Raw genomic sequence first — 14,628 nt, 5'->3', positions numbered from 1 at the left:
CTCTCCCTTCCCTCAATATGGTAGTCATGTTTGATGTGTAGCCGGTCCAAGAGGCGGCGACCGGACGTGGTCTGTGCAAGACGCGTGTATTGGTTGAATAAGTGGGCTTCTCGAAGCTCCCGGAATGTGTTTACCACGCCCAAGGCCAGAAGTCGCTGGTTGGACGTGGTGACCGGGAGGTCGAGAGCCCGCTTGATGACTTTCCGGTAGATGACCTCCAGTTGGTCATAATCATGTTTGCGCAGGTGCAAGTAGGGGGTTGAGTAGAGGATTCTACTCGTCACGAAAGCATGGGCAAGCCGCAGTGCATCCTTGCTTCGTAATCCGCCCCGCTTGTTGGAGACCCGGCGGACCATGCGGCCCACCTGGTCTCCCACTGTGCGAAGTTTGGCTGGGGTAGTGTCGACCCTGCGTTGATGGTGTATGAAGAGACCAAGGACGCGAATCTCCTTGGACTCCCGGATCGGTCCCGAGGGGAGACTGATGCAAAGCGGAGTTGTGTCCCGAGGGGAGGGACGTATGTGCACAAATTGTGATTTAGATGGGGCGCACTGGAGTCCGCAGTAGGCCGCGCAGTCGTCGACTAGGGTCGCCGCTGCTTGCAGGCAGGATTCCATGTGGCCCAGGTTACCTTGCGTGGCCCAGACACGGGCGCCTCTTGCGTTTCGCCTCCATCGAAACAGAGCCGCCGCGGCCGGGTTCGAACCCGGGTACTCCGTCTCGGTAGACGACCGCCATACCACTGAGCCACCGTGGCGGGTTTTTGACTTTCGCTTGCATCGAAACGCGGGCGCCGCGACCCGGGAACTCAGGCTCAGTAGGCGAATGCCCTAACCACTGAGCCACCGCGGCGGGTACAAGTGCCTCAAGACCACTGTAATTTGTTTTTGTTTTCAACAGGCTCTTTCCGCGAATCACCATAGTGATCGTGAAGATGCATGTCGGCAAAGTATACAAAGAGTACATCAATGGCACTTACCCCACCCCATCAAACATCGACTACTACCTTTATTCAGACTACCATTTCCACTTCATGACCCTGGTGAGTTTGTCTCCATGCATTCAAATTTGTGAGCGTGCTGAAACGAAAACAGCCATTCTGCCTCTCCCGTACAAATTTTTTAGGCAGTCGATAGACTATCCACTGACGTTGTAGATATTTTGCTTGCAACTCCTATAGACTATCTATGGACGATGCAAATTCCATGGGGAGTCGATTGATAATGTATAGATTTATGGCCATGCACATTTAGTAGACTTTTGTCTATAGAAAGTCTATAGATTATGAACAGAAAAAAGCGACTATGGACAGGGAGGCAATGGAGCCTATAAAAAGTCTATAAACCACTTTTACAAGGTCTGCCGGCGTCCTGTGCTTGAGTGAGTAGTGGGCGTTGTAGCCTAAGTGAACAGCTGATTGGTCATTCCAGTAGAGACAGCGCGCCTCGAAGCCTGACTTGGAGGAGGCCTGCAGGTGCAGCAGTAATCAAGGAGCGACGAAAATGTGCACATGCTACTCGTTAACTTCAGAAAGGCTGCAACTCGCTGTTTTGATTTAGCTTTTAATTTATTTCTCGGGTGCTTCATTTATGCATTTTGCATGCTGGGCCAGCTTCGCTGATTTTGTTTGCAGCCAACGGCCTGGTTGTCAACCGTCTCAGAGAGCGTAACTCGTGCATAGTTTTTCTTCCCACAGGTGACGCGACAGTCCGGTAACTATAGCGTTTCGGCCTAATCAGTCTGCAGGATTGTAATACGTGGGTCATGTAGGGAATTTTTTGCCAGATAGGATCAAAGAGCTCATGGCCCGAGCGCACGACGCAGCTTGTTTCGCAGATGCTGTTGAAAGGAATCTTGCCAAACTGTTCATCGCGTCCTTCATGTTTGCTTGATTGCTCTCGATTGTTCAGGACTGGAATGCGAAAAGCTGAGGGCAAATGAGAGGGGACAAGCGACAGCTCCTACCGTGCACGTACCGAAAATGAAACCTTCGTTTTACTGGCGGCTGTCTCCTTTAGACTACAAGGAGTCGTCCTCCCAACAAACTGACTCGCGCGTTCTCTCCGTTGATAAAAAAAGATAACAGTGGTAATGGAGATCATAAAATAACAATATCAGGTATAGTATAAGATCGGGGATATTAGAGTGGTGATATTGGAGACCGTCCTATCGTATCCTTATATTTTTTTATAATTAGTTCTTTGCACCCACCCCGCGATAGCATGTCCAGCATTGTAAGGGAAAAAAATTCTATATTGGAATTTAATAATATACTGTTATCGAAATATCGAAGGTAAGGGTCCGTTATTCCGGTGCCTAGCAAGATCTTTCAAAGTTTTTCCGTCGCTCGTATCGAGTAGTTAAGATTGCCATAGAAAAGCAAATGGGAACGTTTTTGATAATACCAATGACATTAATAGGAGAAAAATGCCAGCCGTCCGAGGGAAGATGGTTGGTTGGTTTATGGGGTTTAACTTAACAAAGCGACTAAGGCTATGAGAGACGCCGTAGTGGAGGGCTCCGGAAATTTCGACCACCTGGGGCTCTTTAACGTGCACTGACATCGCACAGTACACGGGCCTCTAGAATTTCTCCTCCAAAGAAATTCAGCCGTCGCGGCCGGGATCGAACCCGCGTCTTTCGGGTCAGCAGCCGAGCACCATAACCACTCAGCCACCGCGTCGGCATGTCCGAGGGAAGATCTGCCGATATATGTACATAGTAAATGCTAAGTGCAAAACCTGTAGCGCTCGAGACAAAGACACAACGAAGACGACAACACATGCGGTATTTTCCTCCAGATGATTTCGCTTGCTCCTTTTCGACCATCTGGGGTTAAAGAACCCCAGGTGGTCGAAATTTCCGGAGCCCTCCACTACGGCGTCCCTCATAGCCTTAGTCGCTTTGGGACGTTAAACCCCATAAACCAACCAACCAACTTTCTATCGCTTTCACGACCCCATCAAGACTTAGCTTCTTACACAACTTTTTTGCTTGAGTTTTGAGCCTAGACAGTGACTCGTTTGCCTGACAGTTAAAGAGCTTAAAAATATGGCCTCGTTAGCTTTGTCACTGAACATAGATTTCGGAAAAACGGCAAACCCGCCTTGTTGTGTAGCGCATGTGTTGTCATCTTCGTTGTGTCCTTGTATCGAGCGCTACAGGTTTTTTCATCATGACTAATCAACCCGCCCAAACATCCACCCTGGCTAAGTGCAATCTTACACTGTATGAACATACTGCGTTCAAAAAACTCTTCCCCTTTGAAGAATGCTTTGATCCACAATTGCCTGGTGGGTGTGGTGCGGAGACTTATCTCGCTACGTTCCAGCTCACTGCTTGTCGGTCGCACTTCTCCAGCACACCACCCAGTCGATCCTCCCCCGCATGGACAACATCACGGCTGGAGGGCGCTTCCTGATGCTCTCGCTGGCAATGTACGCGCGGGCCGCCCGCATGAAGAACGACTTCGACAGAACATTCATCCTGCCAGCAAACAGGACCACGATTATCGACTATGCGGCAGTAAGTGGTATGCGGTAGCGGTTTCCAGACAACCCGTGGAAAGATAAGAGAGCAAAAATTCCATCTATCTTTTGCTGAGAGGTCAAAAATGCAACCCTGCTTGAATAGCCACCTCTGATACTTCGTATAGCGGCCATGCAGACCGCCCTTCCAAAAATATATTTGCACAGATTATAGATGTCCGTAATCTTTTGTCTTTAAAGTCCATAGACTTTCTATGCACAAATGGTGTAGACTCAGTAACGTGGCTTTTTGGGCTTGTTGGTACATAGTTCCAATACACTGTAGCGCAGCAAAAGACGAGGACACAAGAGACGAGAGACGAACAGCACGAGCGCTAACTTCCAACAAATTTTATTCTCCTGAAGCATCACATTTATACACCAGAAAACAGTAATCACACGTGCGAACAGTATCAATTTCTTAGAAAAACGAGCTCTTTATCTGAGAGGAGAATGGAAGGTGTGCTTACACACGAGCATCCTGACCTATTTATCTTTTCGGCTTCAATGATTTCGCGCGTTAACCTTTCTCTACTTTTTCCTATTACCAGATTTTTATCAAAGAAAGGCTTACAGGTTTTTGACTTGCATGCGAGAATGTGGTCAACTAGCGATCCGCCGTGCCCGTTTCTGACGTTGCGAGCGTGTTCCATTAGGCGCTCGTTCAGACATCTCCTCGTCTGGCCGATGTAGTGTTTCCCGCATGACAAGGGAATTTGATATACAATACCTTCATTGCACGTGACGTAGGGCTTCTGGTGCCTAGTTGCGCATCCGCGCTTTTTTGGTGTTGGTTTTTCCCCGTTTGCACAACGTTGCAAGTTTTTTCGGCGCCGAGAACACGGCGGTCGCAATCGCTCGTTGACCAATTCTTTTCAGATTGTGGGAAATCTTGTGTAGATAAGGCAACACAACAAGATTTTTTCCTTCACGAGGAACCGGGTTTGGGTTGCATTGATTTTCTGGTTTCATTCTCTAAGGTGAAGTTAATATCTAAAATTCTAATGGAGTTATCGATGGACAATTCTCATGTTAAAACAAGCGGTTTAAAATGTTCTCTTATGATAGTTAAAACGCTATGACCCTTTGACTCAAGTGAGCCGTGGTCACACTTAAAAAGAATAAAAAAGTCATCAAAAAGTCATCATTCTTTTAGCGGCCAGTCCTAGCTTGCGACCAGCGCTGTGCAGCCTCCATTGTGTGAGGCTGAGAAGGAAACTCGGAAGGAGGGTAATGGACAAAGGTATGAGAGAGAAGGAAAGTGCTGAGATTGGGGCCGGGCGAGAAGGCAGGCAATGGACACGAACGTAGGAAAGCATGAAAGGAAAACCAGGCGATGTCTCGACGCTGCGCTGCAAATTGGGTGCAAAAAGCGTCCTGTGAACTTTCTCCACTATCAATTATATTCTTTTTAATGCATTTGCAGTGTACTCCTCTTTCTGCGAAATATGTGGTCTCTGTGTGTGCGAAGCCTCCACACTTCGAAAACACCCTCCACACTCGGGGTGTTTCCGGAGTGCGTGGGGGGGGAGGGGGGGTGTAAAAACGCATCTCTTCCTCGGGAGGCTCCATCCACTCAAACACCCATCACCAGCACTCAACTCCACACTCCAGAAGGGCTCCGCCCACAACCTAGCCCTCACCCGCCGTCACCCACGACATGTACGGGCAGCACCAGAGCGTCAAACCTGAGGTGAAATCAAACTTAGACTCAAGGGAAGGTGATGAATGTAAAGGGTAAATGTGCAATCAATACCGCTACCGCAGATTGGTCGCAAGCGCTTGAACATCAAAGCTACGTTGAAATCAAACTTACGATGATTGTAACAGAAGAATGTGCAGTTAATACTGCTACCGCAGATTGGTCGCAAGGACCACAACGTTAAAGCTATGGGGAAATTAAAATTGAAGACTTAATGGGAACGTGATTAATTTAAAGGAAGAATATGAAATTCATGCTGCTACCGCACATTGGTCGCAAGCCCCAGAACGTTTAAGCTGCGGTGTAATCAAATTTAAGACTCATTGAGAAAGTGGTGAATGTATAGAAAAAATGTGAAATTGATACATCGACCGGAGATTGGTCGCAAGCACCAGAACATTTAATTTTTGTGGAGAAATCAAAATTGAAGACTCGTTGGTAATGTGATGACTGTAAAAAAGGATTATGCAATCAATACTGCTACCGCACATTAGTCGCAAGCACCAGAGCACTAAAGCTGCGGTGAAATCATGAATGTAAAAATTAAAACGCAATCAATATTGCTACCGCTGAGTGGTCGCAAGCACCTGAACGTTAAAGCTACGTTGAAATCAAACTCAAAGACTCAGTGGGACGGTGATGAATGTAAAGGAGAATGTGCAGTTTATACTTCAACCGAAGATTGGTCGCAAGCAGCCGGTGAAATCAAACTTAGTCTCAACGGGAAGGTGATGAATGTAAAGGAATAATGCGGAATTAATACTGCTGCCCCATTTAGTAGCAAATATCAGACCGCTAAGGCTATCATGAAATCAAACTTAGACAGAATGGGAATTCAATAAATGTAAAGGAGGAATATGCAATCAACCCTGCTACCGCAGATTGGTCCCACGATAATCATCACCAGACTGACGACGCCCACTGCAGGGCAAAGGCCTCTGCCATGTCTCTCCAATTAACCCTGTCCTTTGCCAGTGGCGGCCACCGTATCCCCGCAAACTTCTTGATCGCATCCGCCCACCTAACTTTCTGCCGCCCCCTGCTACGCTTGCCTTCTCTTGTAGTCCACTCCATTACCCTTAAAGGGTCAGTCTACTGAATTTTATCGACCATATTTTCTTTGCGGCAACCGATAGCTCTTTACTCAAATTACCGTTTAGCCAGCTGTGGTGCCAAGGAGTGCGGTAGAACATTTTAAAATAGAATTTATTAATGTGGGAACACATCTGTATGAGATGGTAGTCTCATCTGGCAACCATCTGGGTTTCAACTGCGCAGCTGTTGCTTGCTGTTGCGCAGCTGTTGAGTGATGTACTGGCCGTAGGCAACAGCAGGCATCATCATCGTTCGTCGCAGCATCGATCCATTCGTAGCTAAGTACCATCTATGTTTTGTTTTGTTTTGTTTGGGTTGATTATGGACTAGAAAGCGGCGGTAGATTTAAACAGGTGGCAGGACTAGGGAAGCAGAATAGGAAGTAGGTTTTAGGGAGTTGAAGTTAGCGTTGGGCACATGTAGGGTTAGCGTGAACCATGTGCTAGGCCTTTATGTAAGAAGTTTTTCGATCTTTTCGATCTTTCCTGCCTTTTTGTCTTTTTTGTGTGTGTAATCTGGACTTGGATGTGCAGGCTACTGTTCTGACTGATGTAGCTTCTTTTTTGCGTGTGTTTTGATCTGGGGCATGTAGACAGCATACATTGGCGGGGCAGGACCCTTCGTTCAGGGCTAACATGGGGCGTCCGGCAAAGAAGGCCAAGGAGGAAGGAGAAGACCTCGTCCAATGCGAGTCATGCAAAAGATGGTGCTACATGGACGAAACGCGGTTCGAAAGTGTGACGGAGGCGGAGGGGACAAGCTTTGTGTGCAACTTGTGTGGAACAGTCGCGAAGTTGCAAAAACAACTGGCGAGCGAATTGGAGAAGATAAGCCTGGAATTAAGGGAGGAAAGGGAGAGGCGTGCGGAATCCGAGACTAGAGTCGAGAGGGAATGGAGCAGCAGGGTAGAGTCCCTCGAGCGAGAATTGAGCGAGGAAAGGGAGAAAAGAGCCCAATTGGAAAGACAGGTTGAGGAGCTGAGAACGAGAGAGGCAGAGAGATTTGGAGGGAGAGCGAGAATTGAGCGCGGAAAGAGAGAAAAGAGCTCAATTGGCAAGGCAGGCTGAGGAGCTGAGAGCGAGAGAATCAGAAAGGTTGGAGGCAGAGCAGAGGAAGGCAGGACAGCCAGCCGACATAACAGACTGGGGGGCAGACGCGTCAGTGTGGAGGGCGTCGAAGAGAGGCGAGCAGCCGGAGAAGGCAGAGAGGGTCCCAGGCTCCAAGACCAGATAAGCAAAAGGAGCAAGGCCGAGCAAAGCCAGGCAGTGGTAGGAAGGTTTGGGTAGTGGGTAGCTCAAACATACACAGGGTAAAGCGAGCACTACTTAAAACATTCAATTACAGTGAGCAGGTGCAGGTTGAGAGCATTTCGGGTGGGTGCTTTAGAGAGGTGGCAGAGCGGGCCAAAGCTAAACTGTGGAAGAATATGGCAGGTGAGAACCTCGTGGTTCTCCACGCAGGGGTTAACGACGTATTGCAGGAGAAGGGGAAGTACCTGGGAAGGCAAATACAGGCAGGGGTAGAAAAACTTAGGGCGACCTCCGAGGCAGTGCACATTGTTCTGTGCACAGTCCCGGAGATCAGGGGACGGGGCCCGTACATCGCAGACCAGGTTATGAGGGCCAACGTAGCAATCAGAGAGCTGGGAAAGACCCTCAGGCGCGACGTGATGGATGTAAACCGGGTGATTTATGGAGACCGGAACTTTCTCCCATTCTGCCCGGATGGCATCCATTACACCGAACCAGCGGGATGGCAGGTTGGGAAGAGGATAGGCCGTAGGGCACTTGCTTTTTTACAGGCACGCAGGAAACCCCTGCAGACCAAGGAGTAGGCAGCAAATGTGAAAGGAGGGGGGGGGCAGGACAAGGTCACGGCGAACAAAAAGGAAGCAACCTCTCAGTGTTGGGTTCATTAACATGCAAGGGGGAAGAAGTCGAATTAAATGGGATGAAATCGAAGAACAACTAAAATCTGAAAACATTGGGGTATATGGGGTTGCAGAAACTCACCTGAGAGACATGGAAGAACCGCCACACATAGGTTACACTTGGATAGGGTGTAACATAAAAGAGAAAGACGGTAAAGGTGGAGGCCTAGGGGCATTAGTAAATGGGCAAGATTGGGAAAGAGTAAGAGAAAACTGCAGAGAGCACCTATGGCTCCAGGGCATAGTGGGGAGTCTAAGAACAATAATAGGGTTTGTATACCTTAAAACAGGGAGTGAGTCGAGTGAGGAGAATAAAGGGCATTCCGAATGTATGTCTAAGGACATCAGGGACTTAGGCTTGCATCAGGAAATAATCATCTTGGAATACTTTGACGGAGCTACAGATACAACGGGGAAGATGTTAGGAGAATTCTGCGATGCCCATGATCTAGTAATGGTTAATACGGAAATAAAATGCGACGGGAAAGTAACATGGGTAAGAAATAATTCGCACTCAACCATTGACTACTGCCTAATGTCACACAAACTGTATGACAGATTAGGGGACATGAAAATTGATGAAGAAGGTATGAAAAGCCTGGGAAGCGACCACAGAAGAATCAAAATTACACATTTGGTAGCGCAATACCAGCGGTAGGAACTCAAGGGAGGGAAAGCAAACATAACCTCACTGATGCACAACTGCAGGAAGTGTCTGGACACATTGAAGGAATAGTGTCCAGGCAACCGGATAGGGAGTGGACATATGATGCCCTCGTGGGGGTTTTCCAAGGGGAGTTAGAGAAGGCCCAAAGAAAAAAGGGAAGAAAGGGAAGACACACGCCAAAAAGTGGGACAGGGAAGTGAAGGCAGCCATAGCGCGACGACAGGAGGCATCCAGGGAACACAGATTTGCAAAGAAAAGGGGGGGCCCCACCAGACGAAGTGGATGCAAAATGGAATGAATACCTTGAGAGCAAAAGGGAAGCAGCGACATTGGTCCAAGCCAAAATAGGAAAGGCAGGAGTCCAGTGGATGATGGAGGTAAATAAGAAAGTTAGGAATGCTGCAAAGAGGTTTTGGGAGCACATAAGGCTACAGGGGAAGAGAACAGAGGGCATCCAACACACTCTGACCACACAGGATGGAAAAAGGGTAGAGGGAGAGGAAGCACAAGAATTTATCAGACAAACAATTGAAGCAGCATTTGCAGAGCCTGTGGCGGATGGTCTAGGGGAGAGCAGGGACAGCAATGGGGCAGGGGAGAAAGGGCCTAGGGAGAGAACAGCAGGGGACTGGGACAGAATAGAAGGCAAGGTTCCCATCGGAACAGCGACAGGACCAGACGGCATACCTATGAGATTAATTACCATACTAGGCAAAAAAAGCAAACTGAAATTACGACAGATCATTGAAAAAGTAGTAGAGGGAGGAGACGTTCCAAAAGACTGGAAAGTGAGCAGGATGAGACTAGTATACAAAGGCAAGGGAAGCAGGGACAACAATAAATCCTACCGACCAATTACGGTCACATCAGTTATTTACAGGCTAGCAATGCAGATGGTGAAAATGAGAATGGAAGAATGGGCAGAGCGTGAGGAGATCTTGGGAGAGTTGCAGACGGTTTCCGAAAGGACAGACGGTTGGAGGACAATCTATTTGTCATAACGCAGTGTATAGAGCTAGCTGAGGCAAGTCGGAGGCCTCTATGGATGGCATTTTTAGACATTAAGGGGGCATATGACAATGTGAATCAGGAAAAAATTTGGGACCAATTGAAGGGATATGGCGCTGATAGAAATCTGGTTGAATATCTACAACGTGTATATTCAGACAATGAGGTCGTAGTAACCTGTGAGGGAGAAACTACAAAACCAGCAAAAATTAAGAGAGGGCTAAGGCAGGGCTGCCCACTATCACCTCTACTTTTCATGGTATATGTGAGCCAAATGGAAAAGAGGTTGGAAGAGAGTGGGGTAGGAGTTGACGTGAGTTATATGCAGGATGGTCAGAAGGTAAACCAAGTGCTGGCTGGACTAATGTATGCGGATGATATTGTTCTACTAGCAGACAAGCGAGATAGGCTGCAGGAACTAGCTAAAATTTGTGGTGAGGAGGGCAACAAGCTAGGACTCCAGTTCAGTAGAGAGAAGTCAGGGATAATGGTCTATAATGATGAGAAGGGAGACCCACTAGAAATACAAGACACTATGATAGACCATGTGAGAACTTATAAGTATCTAGGTGTATGGCTAAGTGAAGGGAAAAAATATCTGGAAGAACATGAGAGGATTCTGAAGAATAAAGGAAAAAGGAATTCAGACATTATGAAGCATAGAGCACTATGGAACTATAATAGGTATGAGGTGGTTAGAGGAGTATGGAAGGGAATCGTGGTACCGGGCCTCACATTTGGAAATGCAGTTCTGTGCATGAAATCAGAAGTACAGTCAGGGCTAGAGGTCAGACAAAGAAGTGTAGGAAGGCTAGCCTTGGGAGCCCATGGGAACACTCCGAATGAGGGAGTCCAGGGAGATATGGGTTGGGCGTCGTTCGAGGTTCGGGAGGCCATCAGCAAACTGAAATATGATCAGAGACTAACTTAAATGGAGGAAACAAGGTGGGCAAAAAAGGTGTACAAGTATCTGTACATGAAAAGTATTAACACAAAATGGACTAATAGAACCCGAAAGCTAAGAATGAAGTATTTACGGGTGAGGGATGGGACGCAACATAAGTCTAACGTGAAAGCGGAGGTAAAGGAGACGGAAAGAAGGATGTGGAAAGAAAGAATGCAGGAAAAATCGGCGCTAGGCATATATAGGACACGAAAACAGGACATCAAAAAAGAGCGATTATTCGATAATTCGCGGGGCAGTTCACTGCTTTTTGAGGCTAGGACAGGGACTCTGAGAACAAAAACGTATAGGTCCAAATTTGAAGAAGTGGATATTTTGTGCTCTGCTTGTAAAACGGAAACGGAGACCATAGAGCACTTGGTTCTGAGATGCGCAGAACTCCGCCCAGCCCTCCCAGAGGGGGCAGCAACGGCCATAGAGATAGCGCTGGGATTTATTGGGGAGGACGGGCTAGTGGATGGGAAAAGCGTGACATTGACGAAGGGGAGGTTGGAGGATTGGTGGCGGAAATCAAGGGAGGGGTGAATTTCGAGGGGGAAAGGATAGACAGATTAGGCATTGTAAGAGCGAAAGGGAAAGAAAAGGAAAGGAAAAATAAATCAACAATGGGGGAAGTATAGGCTAGGTGGCGAAAGCTACCGCCCGGTACAAAGGGTAAAGCCATTATCATCCATCCATCCATCCATCCATCCATCCATCCATCCATCCATCCATCCATCCATCCATCCATCCATCCATCCATCCATCCATCCATCCATCCATCCATCCATCCATCCATCCATCCATCCATCCATCCATCCATCCATCCATCCATCCATCCATCCATCCATCCATCCATCCATCCATCCATCCATCCATACATACATACATACATACATACATACATACATACATACATGCATACATACATACATACATACATACATACATACATACATACATACATACATACATACATACATACATACACACATACATACATACATACATACATACATACATACATACATACATACATACATACATACATACATACATACATACATACATACATACATACATACATACATACATACATACATCCAGCGGCGACAAACATGGCGGCGCCCGTCGAAGCCGGACCTCTCGCTTCGGACTGAATTCTCGTTGTTGCTACCTTTTCCAGTGCGTTCACTGGCCATAAATGGGGCGCCTGTCTTTCGCTTCGTCTCATCTCGCCTCTAAGAAAACATATAAGAGATAAATTTGCTTTATTTTAATAATTAGAGTGACGATTCTGCCGCTCCTAGGCTTAAGTGGAGAGTCGGTTTGTTTACAGCAATGGTTCCCGTCCTGACGACCAGATGGCGCCACTATAGGCTGAGTTTATTTTTGCGTCTCTGCTAGCATACGCTGAACTAAAAGTGGGAATGTGGCTGCGTTTTGCGTACGTGTAACTATAAATATTCATGTGATTTACAGAAAAAGGGAGCGGTACGCCTTCTACAGTTTACTAGAACAAAACGTGCGTTTCTCTGACATTGGGGCATACAAATGGTACGTAGTATATTCACTTATGCTTCTACAAAAAAAGACTACCACTTTCTCGAACAAAATGAACGTTTGGGGTCGCCACCATGCTTTTTTACGCGACTTTTAACGCTGAAATAGAATATAAATTCCTGCCTAAACCGGGCGCAGACCCCTCGTTATTGATGGTATAGGGTGCCAACTACCAGAATATGCCATTATTTATACACTCATCTCGGTGAGTAGACTAACCCTTTAAGGACTAGCGGTTACCTTGCCTTCGCATCACATGCCCTGCCCAATCCATTTCTTCCTCTTGATTTCGACCAAGATGACATTAACCCTTGTTTGTTCCCTGACCCACTCCGCCCGCTTCCAATCTTTTAACGTTGCACCTATTATTTTTTTCCATATCTCGCTGCGCGGTCCTTAACTTAAGCTGAACTCTCTTTGTTAGCCTTGTGAGTACCGGTAAGATACAGTTGCTGTACACTTTTCTCTTGAGGGATATTGGTAAACTGCCATTCATGATCTGAGAGAACCTGCCATATGAACTCCACCCCATTCTTATTCTTCTAGTTATTTACTTATCTTCATCCGGATCAGCGGCCACCAAATGCCCTAAGTAGACATATTCTCTCCTTACTTCCAGCACCTCGCTACCAATTCCGAACTACTGTTCCCCTGCTAGACTGTTGAACATTATTTGTAAGCACTTGAACGTTACTGCTACATTAAAATCAAACTTAAAGATTCAATGCAAAGGTGATTAATGCAAATGAAGAATGTGGAATGAAAACTGCTACCGCAGATTGTTCGCAAGGACAGGATCGTTAAAGCTGTGGTGAAACTAAACTTAATGTTTCAATGGGAAGGTGATGAATGTAAAGCAGAAATGTGCAGTTAATTCACTACACCAGGGTAGCAAACACAAGAACGTTAAAGCAACTCTGAAATGAAAATAAGAATCAATGTGAAGACAATGAACGTAAAGGAGGAATGTACAGTCAATACTGCTTCTGCACATTGTTTGAAGCATATCTTGTGATCGCTTGTAAATTCTATTTTTGTTTCAGGCATGCAGCTGTCGTAACGACTCCGTCTGTCAAACATGGCCAACCCGCCGGGACCCGGACAACTCTACTGTTTTTCAATTCTGGTTCAACACAACGTGCGTGATGTTCGAGACCACCACACAGATGATAGTAAAGGTAGGTGTTCAGACCACAGAGCGGTCTCCTCATACGGCATCCATTTCAAGGCGTGAGCATTAAAGATTCTGTTAGCGACAAAAAAAAAATGTCCGGCTTTTGCGGCAGCGAAGCCTTTGGTGAGAGGAGTCACAGTGAAGAGAGGAAAAGCTGAGAAAGTGGGAGAGCAATAGGGAGTGGGCAGGAAGGAAGTGGAGAGAGTGAGAGACGACGAGTTGGAGGGAGGTGGCGGGTGGCAAGAGGGAAATGGCGGACACAAATCAGTAGAGGAGTAGGGAGGCTGGCGGGAGTAGATCACGCCACCCGCCATCGTCAGGGTAAGCGCTAATGCTAACGCACACTGTGCCGCATGAATCGTACTAATCGTCGTTTTATTTTTATTTTGCCGCCTTGCATCGTCCGTCTTGTTACTTTCATTTTGAAGAACGCACTGTCGACGTCTATAATGAGGCCGATATTGGAGGGATCCCGGAACGAATCTAAATGTTTACACCTGAATCACACTATCCTGGTTCAAACGATTAGCCCTTCTCGTGACCAACTAACGTAACGGTTAGGCACAGCAACCATCTATAAACCTCCTTGCTCGGTAACCATCCTCTGGTTGTACATTCCTCCTCTTTCGCCGTACCCTGCTCCTTGCAAGGTAACCCCATTTCGCCTCCTCATTTATGACCACCTTCCGGTTAACCATTCCCCATATCTCGGTAAACCCTTTCCTTCTATGGTAATGAACGTCCGGATTATTCCCGTGGCAGCCACTACAGAGATTTGGCATACCGGAGACGTACTAGCAGATACGCATACCGGTTTTACGTAAGGGAGCTGCGCATAGGCAGTGGCAAATGCGTAGCCTGGTAAGACTACTGCGCGTGAGCAACAGGCGTACGCAAAACCGGTGTACGCTTCCGCTATTACGCCTCCGGTAAGCTCAAGCTCTCTACTGTCCGGGTGCGCATTCCTCTGCCATACCTCCTTCCAGGGTAACCCTCCTCCGCATCCTTCCCCAGTAACC

At 47.1% G+C, this 14,628-nt stretch overlaps 1 protein-coding gene across 3 annotated transcripts in view; it reads left to right on the top strand.

Annotated features, from left to right (window-relative positions):
• The window catches only part of LOC149366546 (uncharacterized), an 85,997-nt gene that overhangs the window by 58,261 nt on the left and 13,108 nt on the right, over nt 1-14,628 (top strand). For all 3 annotated transcript variants that reach the window (XM_089551379.1, XM_089551380.1, XM_089551378.1), the window contains exons 5-7: nt 901-1,042; nt 3,361-3,525; nt 13,479-13,613. In XM_089551379.1, coding sequence (XP_089407505.1) covers nt 901-1,042; nt 3,361-3,525; nt 13,479-13,613 — 442 coding nt within the window. The remainder of the gene's footprint in view (nt 1-900; nt 1,043-3,360; nt 3,526-13,478; nt 13,614-14,628) is intronic.

This window comes from Amblyomma mixtum, chromosome 1, assembly GCF_055824585.1.
Source record: "Amblyomma mixtum isolate Tamu chromosome 1, ASM5582458v1, whole genome shotgun sequence".
Classification (NCBI taxonomy): domain Eukaryota; kingdom Metazoa; phylum Arthropoda; class Arachnida; order Ixodida; family Ixodidae; genus Amblyomma; species Amblyomma mixtum.
This window is presented reverse-complemented; position numbering and strand designations above follow the sequence as displayed.